This window comes from Hydra viridissima, unplaced genomic scaffold (assembly GCF_058129835.1).
Source record: "Hydra viridissima isolate aposymbiotic clone 2 unplaced genomic scaffold, HvirCarnegie_v1 scaffold_2, whole genome shotgun sequence".
NCBI classification, from domain to species: Eukaryota; Metazoa; Cnidaria; class Hydrozoa; order Anthoathecata; family Hydridae; genus Hydra; species Hydra viridissima.
In genome coordinates, this window is record NW_028324301.1 from 20,953,374 (window position 1) to 20,975,403 (window position 22,030).

The 22,030-nt window shown below is 27.4% G+C and overlaps 1 protein-coding gene, 1 long non-coding RNA gene and 2 pseudogenes across 8 annotated transcripts; 2 read left to right on the forward strand and 2 right to left on the reverse strand.

Moving 5' to 3' along the window:
- The first annotated feature begins 1,916 nt into the window (after nt 1-1,916).
- On the forward strand, nt 1,917-21,975 carry LOC145197868 (ATPase family AAA domain-containing protein 2-like). Of its 7 annotated transcripts, none has more exons than XR_016450226.1 (20): nt 1,917-2,068; nt 2,726-2,835; nt 4,634-4,817; nt 6,467-6,668; nt 6,836-6,979; nt 7,217-7,401; nt 9,361-9,502; nt 9,948-10,096; nt 10,228-10,476; nt 11,164-11,573; nt 11,775-11,904; nt 13,589-13,745; nt 13,842-14,057; nt 19,279-19,384; nt 19,491-19,684; nt 20,135-20,380; nt 20,670-20,706; nt 20,828-21,214; nt 21,310-21,458; nt 21,809-21,975. XR_016450226.1 is itself a non-coding variant. In XM_090080305.1 (20 exons), exons 1-20 carry the CDS (start codon nt 1,961-1,963, stop codon nt 21,845-21,847), a joined length of 3,525 nt encoding a protein of 1,174 aa, XP_089936431.1. In that variant the 5' UTR covers nt 1,917-1,960; the 3' UTR covers nt 21,848-21,975. The 7 variants fall into 7 exon arrangements, 2 of the variants coding, with proteins under 2 accessions (XP_089936431.1, XP_089936432.1); XR_016450224.1 differs by having other exon boundaries at nt 11,164-11,551; nt 11,772-11,904; nt 13,897-14,057; XR_016450225.1 differs by having other exon boundaries at nt 11,164-11,551; nt 13,897-14,057.
- On the reverse strand, nt 2,724-5,748 carry LOC149892400 (uncharacterized). The gene is made up of 3 exons (XR_016450229.1): nt 5,348-5,748; nt 5,090-5,205; nt 2,724-4,992 (listed from the first exon to the last, which is right to left on the reverse strand). It is a non-coding gene; the product is annotated as an uncharacterized LOC149892400 (long non-coding RNA).
- Nucleotides 15,047-15,634, reverse strand: LOC149892401 (uncharacterized; annotated as a pseudogene).
- On the forward strand, nt 15,807-17,222 carry LOC149892402 (uncharacterized; annotated as a pseudogene).
- Nucleotides 21,976-22,030: the final 55 nt, after the last annotated feature.

The following is a 22,030-nucleotide window of genomic DNA, read 5'->3' on the forward strand; positions in this document are numbered from 1 at the left end:
AAAGGAAGAATTGTAACAACTGATAACTTTTTTATAAGCTTGCCGCTAGCATCGAAGTTACTTGCGAAAAAGACCACGTTAGTTGGAGCCATTTGTGCTAATAAACGAAATTTGCCAAAATTTGAGAAAAAATAAAAAAGGATGCAACGTTTTTCAAGCTTACTTTACAAATCAAATGATTTTATTCTTACAAAAAAAAAAAAAAACATTCTTATAAAAAAGTAAGCCACAAAAAATAGGTGATTGTATTGAGCTCGAAACACAAGTCGGTAAAAATTAACAAAAAAAAACTTATTTCATAAAAAAATAAATGTGGTTTAGATTCATCAGATCAAATGGCAAGAAAACACAGCACAAAATCCGGATCTATAAGTTGGCCACTACAAGTATTCTTCAATACACTAGATCTCGCAATGATAAATGCTTGGATACTATATAAGGAAACAACAGGAATAAATATAGCTCGAAAAGATTATATGTTTCAACTTACAGACGAACTTGCCGATGATTTTGTAAGTTCAAGATGCCATATACCGAGAATGGTGCAAATATGCAGCTAAACTTATATATCTAATGGATAAAACTCGTAAACAGTGTCAAATACGATACTGCAATAACAACAAAAGTATATTTATTTGCGATATATGCAAAAAATATGTATATCGAAAATGTATATTGACAAAACAGATTGTTTTTAAAAATTTCAAAGAATAATCTTTTACTTCATGTATCAATCATAAATTAAAATAATTGTTTTGTTTATGGAAATTTAATTGTTTATACACGACCATATTGTAAAATACTAAAATATGCTTGTAACAACTAGTTTGATTATTTAATAAACAATTATATACATATTCTCTCAAATTGTGTATAGTATTTGGGAAGCAGTTATTCTGACTGCTTATGGCAGAACTTGGTATTTCAAATATGCTGGTGTTGTTTTGTGTTAATGTCAGATATTTTCGCATATCGAGTTAAGCGCGAAGCTAAGAAGATTTCGCGGGAATTTATTTTCGCAGAAGTAGCCGAGGTGAAAAAATTTACGAGTTAATGAGCAAAATTTATTCAAGAAATTTAGTTTTGTCAATGTTGAAAAATAGAACAATTAGGTTCTATGAAATCCGCGATAATTTCTTCCAGCAAAAATTCCTGACAAACTGCCAACCGAGTGCTCAATGAAAGAAAAGCTGATTTTACATTGTCATTAAAAAAAAAAAAAAAAAGTTAAGCCAATAGATAAACTTTTTACATAGTGTTTCCAGCGCTACTTCCTAGGCACTCTTTTTTAAAACGACTATTTCTGCATAAGTTTCTTTGCATAACATTATTTTTTTCTATTCATATTGAAATAATTTTGTTAAACGCCGACTATTTAACTTTTCAAAAAATGAGCATCAAAAGCTTTTTAAAGAAGAAACTTCTGTGGTGGTCTTACTTATGTCATTTCGAACCATAGAAGTTCGAAATAAAGTTTTTGCAATCTAAGAAGAATTGTTTCTACAGAAAATAACAATTCAGACCATGTGGAACAAAACCTATTTTCTTGTATATTTAAAATATCTACCTAGTTTTCTATTGAACTTATAGAGTTCAATAGAAAACTAACTTGATACTTTAAATACACTAGAAAACTAGCCAGATATTTAAAATACATTAGAAAAATCCACAATGCTGCTTAATAAAATTACTTAGTATAAATGCTAAAGTTTCATACTGTATACTAAACCCTGTTTTAATGTAAGATACATTAGTGTATGCTAGATTAAAACATGGTTTTAAACTTATTTACTAAACTTTATTATGAGAAAAATGCATAGATAGCTAGATTACATAATATACTTACCTATAAATTAAAGCTATTTTTGATTAAGTTTTTTTTTCTAGCACTTCTTTGCTGTACATATTTATGATATTTGTGTTATTTCTTATTTGAATTATCTTTAAACTTTAGCAAAAAATGGTTAATACCAGACATTCCATTAATGCTTCACATGAAGATGAAGATCTAAAAAGTGTTAATGGAAATTGCGTTAAAATTGCAGGCAAAAAAATAGATAAAGAAGAGGTATGTAAATGTTTTAAATGTTAATTTATATTAATGTATGTATAAAACTAACAATTTACAAATACTTTATAATAACTATAATTAATTTACATTTTTATTTTGAATGAATTGCTGTTTGGGTTAAGTTGATAGTGGTTTTGTACTCATTGGTTCTATATTGTTCATTTCTTCATGGTTCCTCATAATTATTGTACTTCTTTTTTATCCTTTTTATCAATTATACTTCTTTTCTTTCTTCAGAATGTTCTTATATATGTATGTATGTATGTATGTATGTATGTATGTATGTATGTATGTATGTATGTATGTATGTATGTATGTATGTAGATATGTAGATATGTATGTATATACATATATATATATATATATATATATATATATATATATATATATATATATATATATATGTATATGTATATGTATATATATATATATATATATATATATATATATATATATATATATATATATATATATATATATATATATAACACACACACACACATACGTTCAGTATATAAGTATGTATGGAAATACATATGTAGATATATATGTACATATGTACAATAGTATATATACATGCATATACATATGTGAATATATATTTAGACCATATTATAGTATTTTTTAAAATGATTTCTTAAACAAACTTTATAGGATTTACCACTAGAGGTAGATAAATCTCAAAAGGGTAAAAAAGCTAATGAGTTATTTGAAAGTTTTAACTATGATGCTATTCAAAGAAGAAGTATAAGACATCAGCAAAGGTAATTTTGTTGTTTGCTCCATTTTGTGCTTATTAAATTACAGGTTCTTAAAGCATTCTTAATATTAATAACACACAAAATAATCATTGGAATTTTACTTAAACAATATATCCGTTGTCCATGCAACATAATAGTTGTTTATAAAATTACTATATTAGGAGGCTATTATGTTATGCTATGTTGTTATGTTATATTATGCCATTAAATATGTAATTATGTTAATCAGTATTTGGTGGTTTTTTGAGGCAATCACAGTGGCACATCTTTTAGGCATTGAGTCAACAAGCTTAATTAGTATTTCTATTGGCCTAGTTTTTCCAATTGTTTTTGCTTAAACTTCTTTTTACAGTTAAATCAGATATTTTTACTTCAGAATATTTGTTTTCTTCAGAAGTAATCTTAATTCAGAAGTAAGGTAAGCATCAACTTTTGACATTTGATATTTTGTTGTTGATTATAACTTTCAGTAAAATTTCTTGGTTGACCAGATCTGGGTTTCAAATCTCAAATTCCCCTTTGTGCTTTTATGTTGATCCATATCCATGCAAGCTGCTTTTGGATACTCCAAAAGAGCAGCTTTTGCTTTTGTGATTCCACAATTGTTTTGTGATCCACATTTGTTACTGACTTAAAGAGATCTTCACTATACTCCTTGTGACTCCCATTTTTGAATGTGATTTTATTTATTTTCAATGAAATTTGCTTAAAAAATTTGATGCAAATAATTTTAAAATTTTTAAAAATTAAGAGTAAAAATACTTTTGATCTCAACTTTTCTAAAGAGCGTTACAAACTGAATGTAGTTATTTATGAAAGTAAAAGAACTTCAGCGAGTTAAAAATGTATTTGTATAAATGTATGTTCTTGAAATAAAGAATGGTTTCAATTAAGAAGAAAAAAGTTGAACTTTTTATTCAATAAAAGGTTGGTTTCTTTAAAAAGCCAAACCTTGAAAAAGAAAAATGAAGCCATCTCTTGTTTGAGTGGAAGTAAAGTTTCAAAACATTTTAATCCCTTCCCACATGGAGTGGAAAGAATCACATGAAACAATTTAGATTTAAGGATATTATGGTTAACTATCTGATGTTGTATCATACAAACATTTTTATGATTTTTAAAATTGTATCATATGTAATACAATTTTAAAAATCATAAAAATCCATATTTGGGAGCAAATTGTTTTTCATACAAGCAATATTTGTTTATGCTCCATAAAATGCACATAAAAAAAAATCACATAGTAAGAAGTTAATCAAATAGTACCATCACACTTTTTTGTACATCCACTTGAATTTTACTGTATATCAGTGTGAACATCAAAAAACAAGAAGCGCGTTTTTACAAGTTTGCAAAAAATCATGTTGTGTCCTTAAACAAAAATAGAAAAAAAGTACTATTCTTTAAAACCAGTTTTTTTCACAAAGACTTTAAAAAGTTAAAAAGAAAAAAAGAAAGACTTCAGAAAAAGAATCAACTCTGAAAATGTTTATCAAAGTATTGTAATTTAAACTGTTAGAATTTCAAAAGTAATTAAATGCTTGGAAGGTTTACCACCACGAACTTTTGAAAAGTCTCAATATCTTACTGTGCCTTTTGTTTTAATAAGATTTTACTTTATCTATTTCATTTTAATAAGAAAAAATCATACTGTTTTTTACTGCAAACAAAATTCAGTTGCATAGGGATAGTATTTTGTATGTAAATGTATATAGAGATTGTTAACTGCATTTTTTTTTTTTTTTAAAGAAGTAAAAAATCTTTTAAGATAAAGATTTAAGTAAATACTTTTACTATCCAGATCTTTAAACCATATTGGTAAATCACGTCGATCGCTAAAACATGTCCCTGCATTGCGGTTTGCTTCACATGGAAGTTCATATGTTAGAAGAAGTGACAGAAGAATTAAAAGAGTTTTTGAAACATTTAATGAACAAGAAATATATCGAACCATAGAAAAGAAACATCAAGAAATGTTGGAAATGGTTTGTTTGTTTCGAAAAATTATTTAAATAAATTTAATGATCGTGAACTTCTAAAATCATATATTTGGAAATTTCTTATATTATTGCTATTCCAATATTTGTTCAAAAAAAAAAAAACAGATGTAAATAAAATCAGTTTTAAGAAACATAAGAAAAATTTTGTAGTGATACACATCTGATTGGCTATCTCTTTTGTAGTGATACACATCTGATTGGCTATCTCTTTTGTAGTGATACACACCTGATTGGCTATCTCTTTTGTAGTGATACACATCTGATTGGCTATCTCTTTTGTAGTGATACACATCTGATTGGCTATCTCTTTCCAATTAAACTGTTTACAACAAAACTGTTAAATAAAAATAAAACAAGAAATGTTCTACCATATCTACTAATAACTTTTCATTAGAGAAAATTATGGTTTTTAGTTTTTCATAGATGTATCTCACATCATCCTACATTTTAGCTTCTTGGTAGAGCATTGCATTTTAGTAAATATAGTAGTATTTTACTAAAATGCAATGCTCTACCAAGAAAAAAAAAATTTTCTCTTTTAAATAGGTTAAACTTTTTTTATTGAAAAATCTTACACTTTCTTCTATAGCTAATAATTATTGCTGATGGATTTGTAGATTTCTTTGAATTCTGATTTGAATCTTTAAATCTTTTCCTCTGTTCTCAGACCTCTTAATCTTTCTCAATCTTTCACTGTTTTAAAAATAAAATATTGCATTCATATAGGCCTTACCAGTTTTACAATTTCCAGGACTGTCATCCCACACTCATTTTTCTTAATAACAGTTCTTTCAGTAACCTTCAAAAACCTTATTTTGAATTTTAATAACATACAATTTATTACTTTGCTTCGCTTTAATACCTTATTATTGGTAAATTAAAAAAACAAACAAACAAAAAAACAAAACTAAAAAAACAATTATAATAAATAAAATTTTACAAAAATTCCATTTGAAAGAAATCTAATCCTTGTACAAAAAAAAGCTCCTTTGAAAAAAATGAACTGTAAAATGTATTATAACATATTATACCATATAACAAATACCATAAAGCAAGAATACTGCACTTTTCTTCCTATTTTTGAAACTTTGATTTGTAATTGTCTTTAACAAATTGTCAGATTTACATTTTTAATTTTAGCTCATTAACAAAATTAAAAAAAAAAACATGATTTTTTATTTAATTCTTCTTGCTCAAAGTTTCTTCTTGCTCAATGGTTTTTTTTCAAGTAGATAGTATATTACTCTTATTTTAAAATAGAAATTTATTTTGTGTAAAAAATATTAATTTATTACATGGAAAGCTTTAAAAAATTCTAAATAGCAGTTTAGTTACAAAACTACTTTATTTTGGAATTTCTAGAAATTTATCTTCTGGAGTTTTTTTTTAATTACTTTTAGTTCTTATCTTAATTATTTAATCTATTAGTTTAAGGTCAACTTTAATTACAACTCAAATCATTACTACTTATTTCATCCTCTAAAATTTGAAAAAAATTGTTTAAAGAAAATCTTTTCTTAGCTGATAAGTCTGAGTTTTTTTTTGTTTGAATTTTGTCCATATGAAAGCGATATTGGTAATATTCTCTTAGTTTGAGCTAGTTGCTCTGCATCTAGCAGCTTTTTTAACTACAGGATCAAGGAAGTATGTATGATGTTATTAAACGAAGGAGAGGTGAATCAGACACTCAAGATGATGAAGATGGTACTGCCAATGAGGTAGAAGATAGTGATGGGGATGATGAAGAAGATGAGGAAGATGAAGAAGTTGAGTTACAGCCAGCATACTGTTTGCGCAAGAAAAAACCTAAAACTAACAAATATCAAGCTCCAATTAGTAAGTTTTGTGAAGTTAAATATTATTGTATTGTATTAAATATTATTGTATCATACTAAATATTATTGTATTATATTTTATTAATATTATTATTGAATATCTTAGTATGCAATATTTACAGTACTTTAGTATTGTAATAGTTAAGAAACTGTTTTTTTTCCTCTAAGACAATGGGCGTCCTCGTCGAGATATTCTCTATGCTGGGTCACAATCTCCTTTAAAGATTCATCATGTTAAACGAATCCCACAACATTCTTCACCGCATCATCATTGTAGGCACAGCAGAAGAAGTTCTTCAACATCTTCTTCAGGTACAGTTCTCTAAAGTAGCTCTTGAAATTTCAGGAAAAAAAAAAAGCTTCCTTGCAGGAACATTTAAAAGATGTGCATAAAACTTTTATAACACTTGCATAGTTCTTTTTTAGTACTAATTATCTTTTATTTCTTGCATTTTTTCATTGGCATTCGGTGTATTGGTTATTTCCATTATATAAACTATTTGCATTGAGATTTATTTTATTTTATAGTACTGGTATCTTAATTTTTAGATGATGAGGCTAGATTTGAAAGAAGAAAATCTAAGAGCATGGCTATCAGTCGTGCTAGATGTCTACCTATGAATTTTAAGGAAAAGGATCTGGTTGGTATTTTAAAAGATCGAAGTAGAGCAAGAGAAGAAAGTAATTTAGGGTCAAGTCTTGCCGATGTTGATCCAATGACTGTTGATACAAAGGTAACTTGCTACATTGCATTTTACACAGTTTTTAAATGGACTTAAAAACAAGTCATAGTGTATTTTTTTCATTTTTTTTTTTTTAATTATTTTTGAGAAGACACGTTTAGCATTTACTATTTCATTGTGTTCAAAAGTGATATATTTTTTTAAACTTGCAGCTTAACATGAACATCGCCAATTTCATTTCTGATCACATCAAATAAGTCCACAATATTTCTTGTTTACTTTTTTTTTTTTTACCTAATATACATTAAAGTGTTTAAAAAAAAAGACTTCATAATTTCAATTAACATTACTTCTTATAAGGTGACCTAACCTTGATATAACTATATAAATAATTTTGTTTTATGATTGGAACACTCCATCAATCCCCATAAAGAACCAAAAGTCTGTTTTTTAAACCCTTTTTTAACCATTTTTTTGGTTGAGTTGTCAAGAGATACATCTTTAGAAAATATATTCATTTCACCATATATCTGGTATGATGCACAGGCCCAGGCTTTTTGAGTCTGTTTGGTTTGTCATCAGATAATCAGACCTGTATCCTTTCTCAATAATGTTATTTTTTGAGTAGTGTATTTATTATTTACTAGTTAATACTATGCACCTTCATTATTTCCATCTTAATAATGTTTTGAGAAAATTCCAAGGGTTTCTTGAACTGTTCCTGCATCCAGCTATCAAAAATATCTGCTATCTTTATTTTATTAAAAACAAGCAGTTAAGTTTTGACCTAAAGAGTTCTACACAATCTTAAGCTTCTTAACCAAAGAGCTGCCTAGTCTATTAGTTTTACTGCTTGAATAAATGTTGTAGCAGTAAACAACATGTATTTCCTAGATGTGTCCTGCATGCGGCTAATCAAATTTTTTTGTTACCAATGTAACTTAAGAAATGGTAACTTTTCAGAAATATCAAATTACTTAAACAAGTTCTGCGATTGCACAGTTTCCTACATTAGAGTTAAGAAGTAAGGAATCCTAAGAAACTCTGTATGTCCATCCTGATGGATACAGCAATTCTACCATGATGAAACTTTTTTCCAATTGTGAATTCCTTAAATATCTTTCCATCAAATCGGAGAAAGATAGGTAATGAAGAAGATTTAAAAAATGAAATGTACTTATCTGTTTTCCTGCAACAGATACAGCTTCTTTTGCAATTCTAAATGAAGTTAAAGAAGTACTGCAAAATCAGACACTTTACCTCCAGAGTTAGCCCATAACACTTGCCACTATTGTATACAAATTTTTTTTTTTTAAATGTAAATGTTTATGCAATAAAAGTTAAGAAAAACATAGTAAGAGAATATTTAAACAACATTAAATCAATATGGTCAATTTTACGAGAAAAATAACCTCAGGCTGTTAAACTTTTTAAGATGATAGATTATACACATTAAAAGTTCTGTATTGTAATATCAAGGTTGGTGCTCCTTATAAGAAGTTATTTTAATTGAAATCTTGAAAAGTCACCTGAAGATGTTAAATTTTTTAAAATTTTCAATAAAAATTTTTTTATAATACAAATCAGATAATCAAGCGAAAAGGTTCTCTCTTTTTTCTGATGCTTTAAATCATTGTGCGTAAGTCTCGTGTTTTTTGGTTTAATTTACTTATCTTCTTTAAAACCACATTTTGTACTGCATTAACAATTTTTATGTATACTCTTGATATTTATTGATTAGTTGTTTTTTAAAAGAAACAAATTAATAAATTTCTAAATAATAGATTTCTCTTGACTTTTTAAAAAAATTTTTATGAAATGCTCCATACTGCTTCAGGATAACCATAATTTTAAAAGCTAAACAAAAATCTAGAAATAGCATTTGAAAAAAGTGTAAACAGTTTTGTTACAATTATACTTTGCAATCCTTAAATTAAACCTCCAAGGTAATTTGAGTTATAATAAACTTTCTTCTATCATTTAAATGATAAAAGTGTATTTTGAATTTAGACTTCATTTGCTGACATAGGTGGCCTAGATAAACATATTCGATCATTAAAGGAAATGATTGTATTTCCTTTGCTATATCCTGAAGTGTTTGCTAAATTCAACATTACTCCTCCAAGAGGAGTGTTATTTTATGGTCCACCAGGTATGCACTTACTTTTCTTGAACCTTTTTCTATGTTAGCTTTTTTTAGGCAGGTATTGTTTTATTTTTTTTTTGTCTAGAAATAAACAGCGTAACCATTGTATATAACCTTTGTTTACTAAAAACTTTTATTACAAAGTCAATTTTCATTTAACTTTTAAACAAAAGTTCTCTTCAATTTTTAAAAAACTTCATTTTTAACTTCTTTACAAGTATAAAGTTTAAGTCAGTTTATGCATAATGTTATTTTAATTCTTGTTATTTTAAAAACTCTTATCAAATTAAACCAGTGATGACTTGATTAACAATAAAAAAAAAAAGTTCTTTTAAGATATTTTACTTTACAACTTATTTTTATTTATGTGCTTCAGCTTTTTTTCTCATGGCTACGCATCAATTAGTTGTTAATACTTTCGAATAATTGTCTAAAAAATTTTTTTCTCAAGGGACTGGGAAAACATTGGTTGCTCGTGCATTAGCTAATGAATGCAGTCGAGATGGTCAGAAAGTTGCTTTTTTCATGCGTAAGGGAGCAGACTGTTTAAGCAAGTGGGTTGGGGAATCTGAGCGCCAACTGAGATTACTGTTTGATCAGGTACATTTTCTTTAAAAGAAGAGTTTTTTTTTTTGCTACAACAATTCTTATAAACAGATAATAAAAAAACTGAAATTAATTCAAAAGTTTTATTTCAAAATTAAAATCAGCATGTCACATTTTAAAATTAGGCGTATACTATGAGGCCATCTATAATATTTTTTGATGAAATTGATGGAATTGCACCGGTGCGTTCTACTCGTCAGGATCAAATCCATAGTTCAATTGTATCTACACTTCTTGCTCTTATGGATGGGCTTGATGCTCGAGGAGAAATTGTTATAATTGGTGCAACAAATCGATTGGATTCTATTGATCCTGCACTCAGAAGGCCTGGTCGATTTGATAGAGAATTTCTGTTTGGGCTTCCTGACAAATTTGTAAGTAGAGTTTAGGTATACTAGATGTTCATTAAAAGTTTAGTTATTTGTTTAAGTATTTTATTTCATGAGTGGTTCATAAAAAATGTTAAAGTAAATTATTTTAAAGCTTATCACAAAAAAGACCCAGCAAAATAAAACTATCATCTAAGTATTGATTTTAATGTTTCTGAAATATTATTGTCCATAAAGCAGTTTAAAATCTTCAGCATATGAATTGTTGTTTTAAATGTTTCATCAAAAATACCTTTTTAATCCACTCTTTACTTAAAAGAAAAATCATTAAAAACTATTACAATTTTTTATTTTTTGTGTTCTTTTTTCAAAATTAAAAAATCAAAAACAGAGTTATTCTATAATTCTGTCTTTTTAATACACAAAATGCAGTTACTAATTGCTTTAATAGTGGCTGCATTTAGGCATTTAGTGATATGCACATTTGGTGATGTGCAAAGATTATCCTTTTTAATTCTTTGTGCACTTTATATTAAATTTCATTAGTACACACCATTATACATCTTTAGTTTAAAAAAAATATGAATATAATTAGTGTTTGTTTGATTCTTAAACATTTTAGCCTTGTGTTATGATTCTAACTAAAAGTAGATAAAAGTTTCAGAGAATCTAACCATTTCATTCAAACAAGAAAAGGTTTGAAAAGCTCTTTTTTTTTTAAATTTCATTTAGGCCAGGGAGAAAATTCTTACTATTCATACTTCTGAATGGCAGCCAAAATTGTCTCCAGAATTTATTAGAGAATTAGCAGAGAAGTGTGTTGGATATTGTGGTGCAGATATTAAAGGATTATGTACTGAGGCTGCCCTGTTGGCCCTTCGTAGACGGTATCCTCAGATCTACGAGACAAACAAAAAACTTGTCCTGAATACTAAGGAGATAAAAATATCATCAATTGACTTTAAAAATGCAATGAAACGTATAACTCCTGCATCTTCAAGATCCTCACTTTTATTATCAAGGGCACTTCCTTTAGAAGTAAAGCTGTTACTAAACAACTGCGTAACGAAAATTTTGGAACTTTTAAACAATATCTTTCCTGCAGGAATGCATAATAATGGTTAAAATCTTTTTTTATCAATGCAAGTTAAAACTTTTAAGTTTTTTTTGTTTAATACTTTTATATAATTTATATTTATGTAATTTTTCACATGTTTGTTTTTAGATGGCTTAAATTAATGCATAAATCATTTTGTTTTGCAAAACTAGAACTTTACTATACAAATTACTATAATTAATTAACTATACAAATTTATACATAAATTTTTTACTTTTACCAGCAGATTCTGATGAGAGCAGTTGCAGTGAAAATGAAGATATATTTGAACATTCAACTTGTAATCAACGCACATCTCAGATAACAAATGAATCTTCTAGCAATTACATGCTTTTAAACAAAAAAGTATCATACAAGTAAGAGGCAAAATATTTTGTAAATACAAATGCAGTGTTTCAAATGTAATTAATCCTTCAAACTTAAGCGCTTAAATAATCATTAGACCTTAAGGTCTTAATAATCTTTAGTTTTTATTAACCTGATAAATCGTTTGACCCTAATAAACTAGCTAATCTTTAATACCTGAAAACCTTTTTTATAAAACTAAAGTTTATAAAGTTTTTAATAAGCCTAAGTTTCATTCCTTTTCAGATAAGTGACATGTTTTTTTAAACAAAATTGAAAAATCCGTCCAACTCAATAATCAAGAAGTTGTACCTGTAAAAACTCAAAAGTTTATACTGTTCAAAAAAGTAGCTTTAAACTTAGATATTCTCCATCCTAGATTAATTTCTATGGAACACAAAACTCTCTTAAGAACTCTTGTTGAGCTGATTCTAGATTTGCTTATGATTCATAGAGCAATTTGCTACACAGCAACAATCTTGATATCAAAATAATTTGATTTTTAAAATTTTTAAGTATACAATTTAATCTTCTCAGATTTAAACTTGTATGATATGTAATTTTTTTGTAAATTTAGTTATTATTAGTTCATTTTGCATCATGTACATTTACAGAGTTATATTCCTCTTTTTGCCTTTAAAAATGTTCGCTTTCTTTAAGTTCCAAATTTTATAAAAAGTTGAACATTTTTGAAGTTTTGACTTTTTAAAAAGTTGATATGGCATTTTTTGAAAAAAGTCAAGTTTTTTTTGATTTTTTAAAAATTTAGACTTTATAAAGTCTAAATGTTGTTTAAAAAAAGTTTTTTCAAAGCTTTCAAAATGGGTGACTTTCAAATGGGTGAATTTCAAAATGGGTGACTTTTTGAAAAAGTTCAATTTTCATCTTTTGTAAAGTTTTTACTTACAGATTCATCACTAAAAAATTACATTTTTATAAAAGGATTTTTGAGTATGTTTAGAATAATAATAAAAAAAAAGTAATACGATAAGATTCCAGAAAAAAACTAAGATACCTTGAATACCTTGTTACTTTGTTTCATCGTTTCAATAAATTGTACAAAATTGCTATTTGACTAAAACCGTTAAAATTATTGTTATAACAAGTTATAATAACAAATTAATGTATAAAAACAAACTTGTCTCACCAAAAGTTTAGCTGTTTTAATTGCAGAAATTTGCTCTTTTTTAATAAACATCAGAAAGTTTGATTTGTTTTAAAAGCCTGGTACAGAAGTTATTTATTTCTTGTTATTGTTTATTAAAAACTGAAAAATCAAATGTTGATACTTATATACAGCTGAAAAGCTTGAGTTTTTTTTTAAATTAGTATCTAATAAAACAGTTAGAAGTTAATAAAAAAAAAAAGTTAATAAAAAAAAAACAAACAATGATAAAAGTTTTTTTTTAAAAAAAAAAATTTAATTGAACTTTTTAATAATGTTATTTTTTTTTTAATGGCAAAGCTATGCAACTCCTTATCCCTAATCTATAGAAAGTTTTATATAAGTTTCATATAAAGTTTTTATATGTTGAAATGCAAATTGGTGCTACCTTACATGTATCTAATTTCACTTAATAGGGAAGCATGCATAAAATACATGCATAAAAAAAATAAGGAAAAAGAAAGACGCTCAAAAAACTTATAGGTGTAAATTATTTATGAAGAGTTCTTTATCCTTGTTCTATTTTTTAGATCTCGTTTGCTTGTGTATGGCCATGCAGGCAATGGGCAATCATCTTATATATGTCCTGCGTTATTGCACTCAATGGAGCATTTGAGTTCATTCAATATTGACCTTCCTTCAATTGCTGGCAATTCATCACGCACTCCTGAAGAAGCACTTTCACAAGTTAGTTTTTAAAACTTTTCCTACATTTTTGCTTATCCTTATTTTTTTAAACATTAGTCTGCTTTTTTTCAATTCAATTTTTTTCTTTTTAAACAGATTTTTCTTGAGGCTAGAAAATCTGTGCCAAGTATTATCTATCTACCTCATATAGATGCTTGGTTCAGTGCAATGTCAGATGTAGCTTGTGCCACATTTTTGACTTTGTTAAATGATACACCTGCTGATCTTCCTATACTTTTGTTGTCGACGGCTGAAACAAATTGGTACAACTTGCCAGAGGAGATTCAAAATATTTTTTCAAAAGAAACACAGGTAGAAATCACCAAACTCTGTTTTGAAGTAATGTTTAATTCATTTAAAAATTTCCCTAAAAGATTAATCTATCAAAGATTACAAAATATAATTTGAATTTTTAAAAAGGTTTTTTACAGTTCTTCATGATAAGATCTGAATAGAAATTGTTGATAATTAAAATTTCTAAGTTTGAAGTTTTTTGTTTTTTAATTTGAAGTTGTAGATTTGCACTTTAAAAATGATGCATTAGTTGATCACTGTCCTACAAAACTTAAAAAAAAATTATCAAAAAAAAAAAAGTGCACAAAGCAAAGGAAGCCATTAACATTTTAGTCTTTCAATTAGTAGTTGGTAATCTAACATTTATTTTTAATTATTTATAGGCAGCCATTTTGATGTTGGGTAATTTTTTTTTTTTTTTTTTTTGTGGAATCATATTTCAAACTACTTCAATTTGTTGGAACAATTGACTGGTACTTCTGAGCATCCTATATAGCCGAGCACTGTTAACACTCTTGTCGCACTGTTTCCATAGATTTCAATAGGATTTAACTCAGTTGATTTAGCAGGCCACAGCAAAAAATTGTTTTTTGGTTGAGAAAGATAGCTTTGATTGATTTGACTGTACCTTAGGATCATTAGTTAGTTGATAAATAGATTGCCAAGTCATATTTTCCCATCACTGTGGACCAGAGTTTCTACCAGGTTAAGTTATTCCTCAGGTCTTTTCAGATTTTTCTTTTTCAGTAGTTGGGTATATATTAGTAGATACCATTTATAACATTTAGAACTTCTGAGGTTGGGATTTTTGAAAAATTTTAAAAACAAAAAAATTCAAAAAACAGCCATAATTTATCCTATAAAAATTAAAGCATAAAATAAGAAATCTTTATGTTTATTAGTTATATTAAAAGTCTGAATGCTAAAAATAGTATACTTTACAATATTTACTTTAAATTATAAAAATTGAATTATCTTTTCTTTTTTTTTTTTTTTTTTTTTTCTTTTTATGTAAATTCAGCAACACTGGATTTTATCCATTTTGCATAATTTATACAGTTAACTCTTCCCTTTTATCTATTCCTTTTTTTTTTGAACTCATGATGAATAGCTTCTCCAGTTTGTTCATGGTAGACTCCTAGGCGGGAGTTGGTAGAATGAAGAAAATGAAGTATATGACGTACTATTATGTGAACTTTTCATGTAACACTGAAGCTTGATACCCTCAAATGTGTCATGTACATATCTGCATAGGACTTTTTAAACTCCAGAACAGCAGTTTTAATATTATCCCCTGCTACTATACCAAATGCTTCTACTTGAAGACATTTAAACTTTCTAAGACAGTTTACAATTGGTAATAAGTCATACTTTCCATTATTTATAATATCTCTCTGAAGTATATCCACTAACTTCAGGAATTTGCTTGAATTGTTTCCATTAAATCCTACGTCTTGGTATCCTCAAAACATGATTTTATTTGAGTGTAACCACTTTTCAAACCAGGGCCATACGCTTAGCAGAAGTACTGCAAGTTTTCTTTCTATTCCCATTTTAACATGGAGCTCAGGAACAGGAACTAACTCCTCAAGAAGAGTTTTAGTTTACACTTTAAGTAAACATTTCAAATTTTGTATACGTTTCAAGTTGTATATATGTTTCAAGTTGTGTATATGTTTCAAATTGTGTACACATTTCAAGTTGTGTATAGGTATATACATTTAACAATTTAAGTTAAATGTATATACATATATTTATAGTGTAAGTATGGCATATATTGAGGCATTTGAGTATAGTTTACATGTATATATATAATGTGTATAATGTATATAATGTATATATATATATATTTATTGTATAAGTTATACAATACACTTATATTAGTGACTCGCATAGTCCGCCATAGTCCGCTATATTGGATTTGACATTTGCGTCCATTTTCTGTTCCGTTTTTACAAAATGCTTTTTTGGCACGTCAGTGCTTCAAGCATTGTTTGATAAATCAGCCATTTTCAGTCAAATTGTTTGTTTCATTTTACCAACAAGAGGATCTCTAAGCATCAGTAAAATTTTATTTTTGTGTATCCGTAGCCATTTTGGAGTTTTTTCCCTTTGAAATAAGGTAAGTTTTGTTTTTTTAATTAAAATTTATCTATTGACCGTACATATCTAATTTTTAACCATACACCTAGCAAATTCGTTTTTCTATATTAGTTTAAAATTGTATTACAATCAGTTTAGTCAACAATATAACGCTCCTCAACAAAATAACATCAACATCAACTCTTCTGAGTTCAATTGAGTGTGTTATTCATAGACAGTTACACAATTATATATCTGGGTTCTATCTAACCCTACTGAGAAAATATTGAAGGACACACTATCAGCACCTGCCAACAATATGCATGCAGAACGTGCTCTTGGCATGACAGACTGTCTACTTAGAAAAGCCCCCAATGCCACTATTGGGTATCTAGATTCAAAAGTTAAAGCAAAACTAAATCACACTCTTCAGTGGATTGAATCCAAACAAGAAGATATTCAAAGAAACCTAATACAATTTTCTATCACTAGAGGATCACAGATCCAAAAAGCAGGAGTGCTTGAAAGTAAAGGGATAGACGATAACATTAAAACAAGACGGATTGAAGCATCTCAAAAGGCTAACAATACATCCAGGAAGAAACTGGAATAAGACATTAAAAAAGTCTTGCTAAATAATGCCTCTGTTGGTAATGAAATGTTTATAAAAGTTGCCCCAAACCAGAAACCTTTTCTTGAAAAAATGTTAAGCAATCAAAGTATGGCTAATCATTTGTTTAATCATAAATGGGAACTAGACAATGGACAGGACAAAATTTTTTATGGACAAATACTAACAGAAAGGCAAAAAGACAAGAGAACTGTGTATGTTACATCTTACTGGGGTTTCAAGGAGGACTCATCAGAGGATTTTGACATGTTTATTGAGTCAATTATTGCTGACATGATACTTGGCGAACTACTTTTTGAAGTTTAGTTAACTGTTATTGTTTATGTAAAAAAAAAATTTTCATGTTCCTTTGCTACTTATAAGTTCAAATTCATCTCTTGAAACTGTTCATTTTGATGTGTTTTTCCCTACATGTAATCTTAAAAACTTATGAAATATTCATATTTATTTAAAAAAAATCATCAAACGTTTTTTTGTAATTTGCATAATTTATGGATAATAATTTCTTTATTTCATTTCATATTTCATTGCAACTAGTACAAATAAATTCCTCTTTTGAAACTGCTCATTTTGGTATATACTTTTGTTAATGTATTCATAATACTTTTTGAAATATTTACATTTGAAAGAAAATTGCTTCACTTTTTTTTTTATTTCTCTATATAAAGTCCATAGGATGTCAAGGCACTTCAGACAAACTAAAAATCTCAATAACTTTTAAACCAATAATGCCAGCATCATAAATTTGGTGTTGTTGGAAAGCATTTTTCATCCACTTTCATTTTATTACACATTTATTGGTAATAGATTAAAATAAAGCTTTTTTGGTGCAACTACCTAACTTATATGCATATACATTTTATTCTTAAATGCCATAATGTATGTATACTTAAACGTACATTTAAGTGTGATGAGCTTTGTTATATACTTGCATTTTAATACATTGAGAAAGCTGAAAGTTTTTTAATAAAATGTGTATTATTAAAAAGCATTCAGTTTTCTCAATTCCATATTTTTGTTAAGAAAATGTGTTTGTAAAATAAAACAAAGTATTAACTAGAAAGTAATAATAAATAATAAAAACAACAAAACGTAAATTAACATGAATTTTACCTACGATATCTTCTCTATCCAGTTCTCCAGGTACACTCCATGTTGTTAATGCTGAGGTCTTAAAGGTTTCTGTGCCAAATGTTACAAGTAATCGGGATAATTGGTTATTTTTAACCTAGACTAGTTCTAGAGGAAAGTTTTTGTCTTTGTTTTAATTGCAGGAGTGATCTTTTGAATTTAAGTTGACTTTTTACCGAACTGTGTAAGACAAGTAGTACACGTTTTATGTAAACAGTCCACAATTGTATAAACAATTTTTTTGATTTTGCAGATTTTCAACCAAGTTTTTGTCTATTTCTATTAACATTTTAATGGTTAAAAATGTTAATAGAATTAGACGAAAGATTTTTTGACTTTGTCCAACCTCTCAGAAGTTTTTAGTTTCATAAATGGTGTCTACTAATGTATACCTGATTATTGAAAAAGAAAAATCAGACCTGGGGAACAACCTGGCAATCACTCTGGTCCACAGTGTGATGCATCTTCTTACCATATATCTGGGGAATTATCAAGTTCATAAGTGATCTCATATGCACTGGATGGACAAATAATTCCATGCAATATTTATTTCTTGTCATTTTTCTGTAAGTTTTTTGTTAAAAATTGCTCAACTAAAATAACAAAAATAAGTTTTATTCTAATACATTTATGTGCATTAACATACAAGAAAGCTTAATTACAAATGATTTACTTTTTGGATAAAATTTGAAAACAATTAAACATTTCATTTGTTTTGTGGTAGATACTCTATATTCGTCCCTTTGTTATTCAAAAGATGACATACTGTAACATTCAATAAGAGATTTACACAAATGACATACAAATGTGTAATTTATATAATTTAAAGAAATGAAGAAAATTAGAATTTAGTTGTTGAATTCAAAAATTGTTTTTTTATTTTTATTTTGTGCGCTTCCTTAGTTCCTTAGTTGATCTTATTAATCAGCTCATAGGTTTCATAAAAATTGTCTTGGTAATTTGCCTTTCACATAAGTTATTTAGCTCTTGGGCCTGGATAATTATTTACCGCAGTTAAGCAAAGACTTATTCAGCTGTTTTTTCTACTTTTTTTTTGTTTTTTTGTTTTGTTGTTGTTGTTGTTGTTGTTGAGCTCCCTTTTGTTTTTTAAATTAGGAGTCAAAACTTGGCTGTTTAAAATATTTGTAGAGCTTATAAGTTATCCTTGTTAAAATTAGGATAAATTAACTTATTTCATTAACTAGTTGAATTAATCAGTTTGTAATAAAAAAAAAAAAAGGTTAGTTAAAGATTTAATCAATTACCATCCCTGAAATGTTTTTGTTTCATAAGTAATATTACTTGGTTTATAAATATTACTACTTTTAGATTTTCAGTTGCCTGTTACTTGAATTATAATTAAATTGTTATTTTAAACAAAAAAATTTTTTATAGACATTTCATGTTACATTTCCTTCTGACTCAGAAAGATATGATTATTTCAAAGATACATTTTTACTATACGCTTTAAAGAAATCTGTTAAGAAATCTATAAAAAAAGGTATGCAATTGCATTTTTTAAATCAAATCTGATCTGGTATATAAATCAATTTATTGGTTTTCAAGAATTGAAGTACCAAAGTAGTAAACCGTTTTATTTGTTTCAGAAGTTCACAAAGAAGTGTTATTAGAAGCCACTCCTCCTAAACCCAGAGAACTTTCAGCAAATGAAGCAATGCTTCTGCAAGAAACGGAGGAGGCCACACTGCGTGAGTTGAGAGTATTTCTTAGACAAGTTACGTGGAAGCTTTTGGCAGATAGAAAATTTAAAGAGTTTTCAAAGCCAGTTGATTTAGAAGAGGTTTTTTTTTTTTTTTTTTTGCTTTTTTCTTTTCTTTTGTTTAACCTAAAACTACTTAAATTTCAGTTTAAAATCCACTAAAAATTTGTAATGAGCATAAATCTATGCAGCATTCAGTTAATTGCTTGCATAAGTTTAAAATGTCTTCTATTTTAACCTTTTACTTTAAATGATCAGAATTTTTTTTTAGAGCTCCTTTAGAACAAATTTGCAATTTAAAGAAATTAAAAAGAATCTTCTAAACTAAATATAATTGTGGGTTTTTAAAATAATAACATTGATAACTTTCAAAAAGTGTTGAAACATTTTAAAAACAAGGGTCTTTAAAATTGTGGTTGATAACATTTGATAACTGTGCTTTAATTGACTTTCAATATAGTTTCTTAAAATTATAAAGGAAAATCTCTGTTAAATTCAATTTCAATACCAAGTTTTTTCTATATCATTTAGGTTAATGACTACCTTCAGGTGGTCAAAGAACCAATGGATCTCTCCACTGTGATGACTCGAATCAATTCTCATTATTATGAATCCTGTTCTCATTATTTAAAAGACATTGATTTAATCATGAACAATTGTTTAGAATACAATCCTGACAAGGATCAATTTGACAAGTTGCTCCGGAACCGAGCATGTGAAATGAAAGATGTAGCTAATGCTCTTATATATGCAGACTTAGATCCAGAGTTTGAGAAGGTATGTAAATACTGTATAGGCTAATGCAGGGCAAAATGAAGCACTTTTGTTTTCAAGTGTTATAACTCAAACAGAAGTTTAAACTACTTAATGTAGGTACACAGATTAGTTAGAGTCATAATAAGAAGATAGATATTTTTTGAGCAAACTTAGTATACAAAGATACTAGCATTATCTTTGAATATCTAGGAATAGTTGTAAGAGTTAATTAGTTTTAGTGGAACTTCAATTACAGTCTCTGTTTATTTATATTTTTTCACTTATGTATCTTTAATATTTATCATCTTAGCTATGTCTTGAAATCAGTGAATCGAGAAAAAAACGAGGTAAAGTAATCTAGGACTCAGACTTGTCATTGTTTTTAAGTCTTTCTTTCGTTTAACTTTGAAGGTTTAAAAAAATATTTTAACAATAAATTTTAGATTGCTGACATTTTGTATATTTTAGGAGTTAAATCAAATGGCCCTGCCTTTATGAAAGTCATGCCTCAATACAAAAGATCAAGCAATAATGTTAGCAACCAGTCTGTATCAGATATAAACGATACGCCTGACAAGAACTCTATTCCTGATGTTGCCGGAACAAGGTTTAGTCATCGTGTTCGAGGCCTCAATGATGGAATAGATGTTGATTTAAATACGCTCAACATGCTGGAAGGAAGAAAAAGAAAATTTCAAACTAAAAAGTCTTTCGATAAAGAATCAGAACGAGAAGTAAACTCTCCTGCCAAACAAACAAAATCGCAACAATCGATTGGTGGTGAAATAAATGAGTCCCTAACTTCAGTTCCAGAACCATTTCGAAATGAGAAAAAGTCTAACACACAAGTCACTGGTGCGATTTCGTCTATTTTTTTGGTTCTTTTTATTAGAGGGGTTCAAAAAGAGTTCTTTTGAGTTTTTTTTTTTTTTTTTTTTCTTTCTCTCCAGAACTATTACGAGATTCTACTTCACTGTTAACGCAACTTGTCGATGGAACCAAGTATTGGAATATTGATCGACTTGAACGTCTCTATGCACGGCTCAAACATTGCATTATTCAAAATCTGAAAACTGAAGACAGAAGTCTAGTTCTTAAAGTAGGGGAAATTTAGTTTTACTTTTTAGTAATTTGAACATAATATCTTGATGCTTTCTTTTTTCATTTTAGTTTAGTTTATGCAATTAGAAATTTAAAAGAAAAATATTTTTGTGAGATAATATTTTGATACTGGTTTATTTTGTTCTGAGAGTTTGGTGGGTGGGAAATGTAAAGATTTTTCATTAAAACTTTGGTTAATATAAAAGAATACTTTTGTATTCTTAAATCAATCATTGGCAACAACTTGCAATAAATACATCAAACTTATATTCATATTATTATATTATTTATATTAACATATTTTAATATTGTATTTTTATTTTGTAAAGTAAAAGTCTTTTGTTTTAGAGTCTTAAAGACATCGTCGAAAGTATTGAAAATAAATGAAAGTGGCTGGATCTTTTACAAAACCGTTATTTTCTTTTCTTTTTGTTTTTTTTAAAGTTTTTTCATAGTTAACTTGTACTTATTTATTATGACAAAATTTTATCGTTAATAAGATCATTCTGTATGCACAGCTTGTGTTCTTTGTTTCAAAATTTTGTTTGAAGTGATTTGGTCGTGAGTATT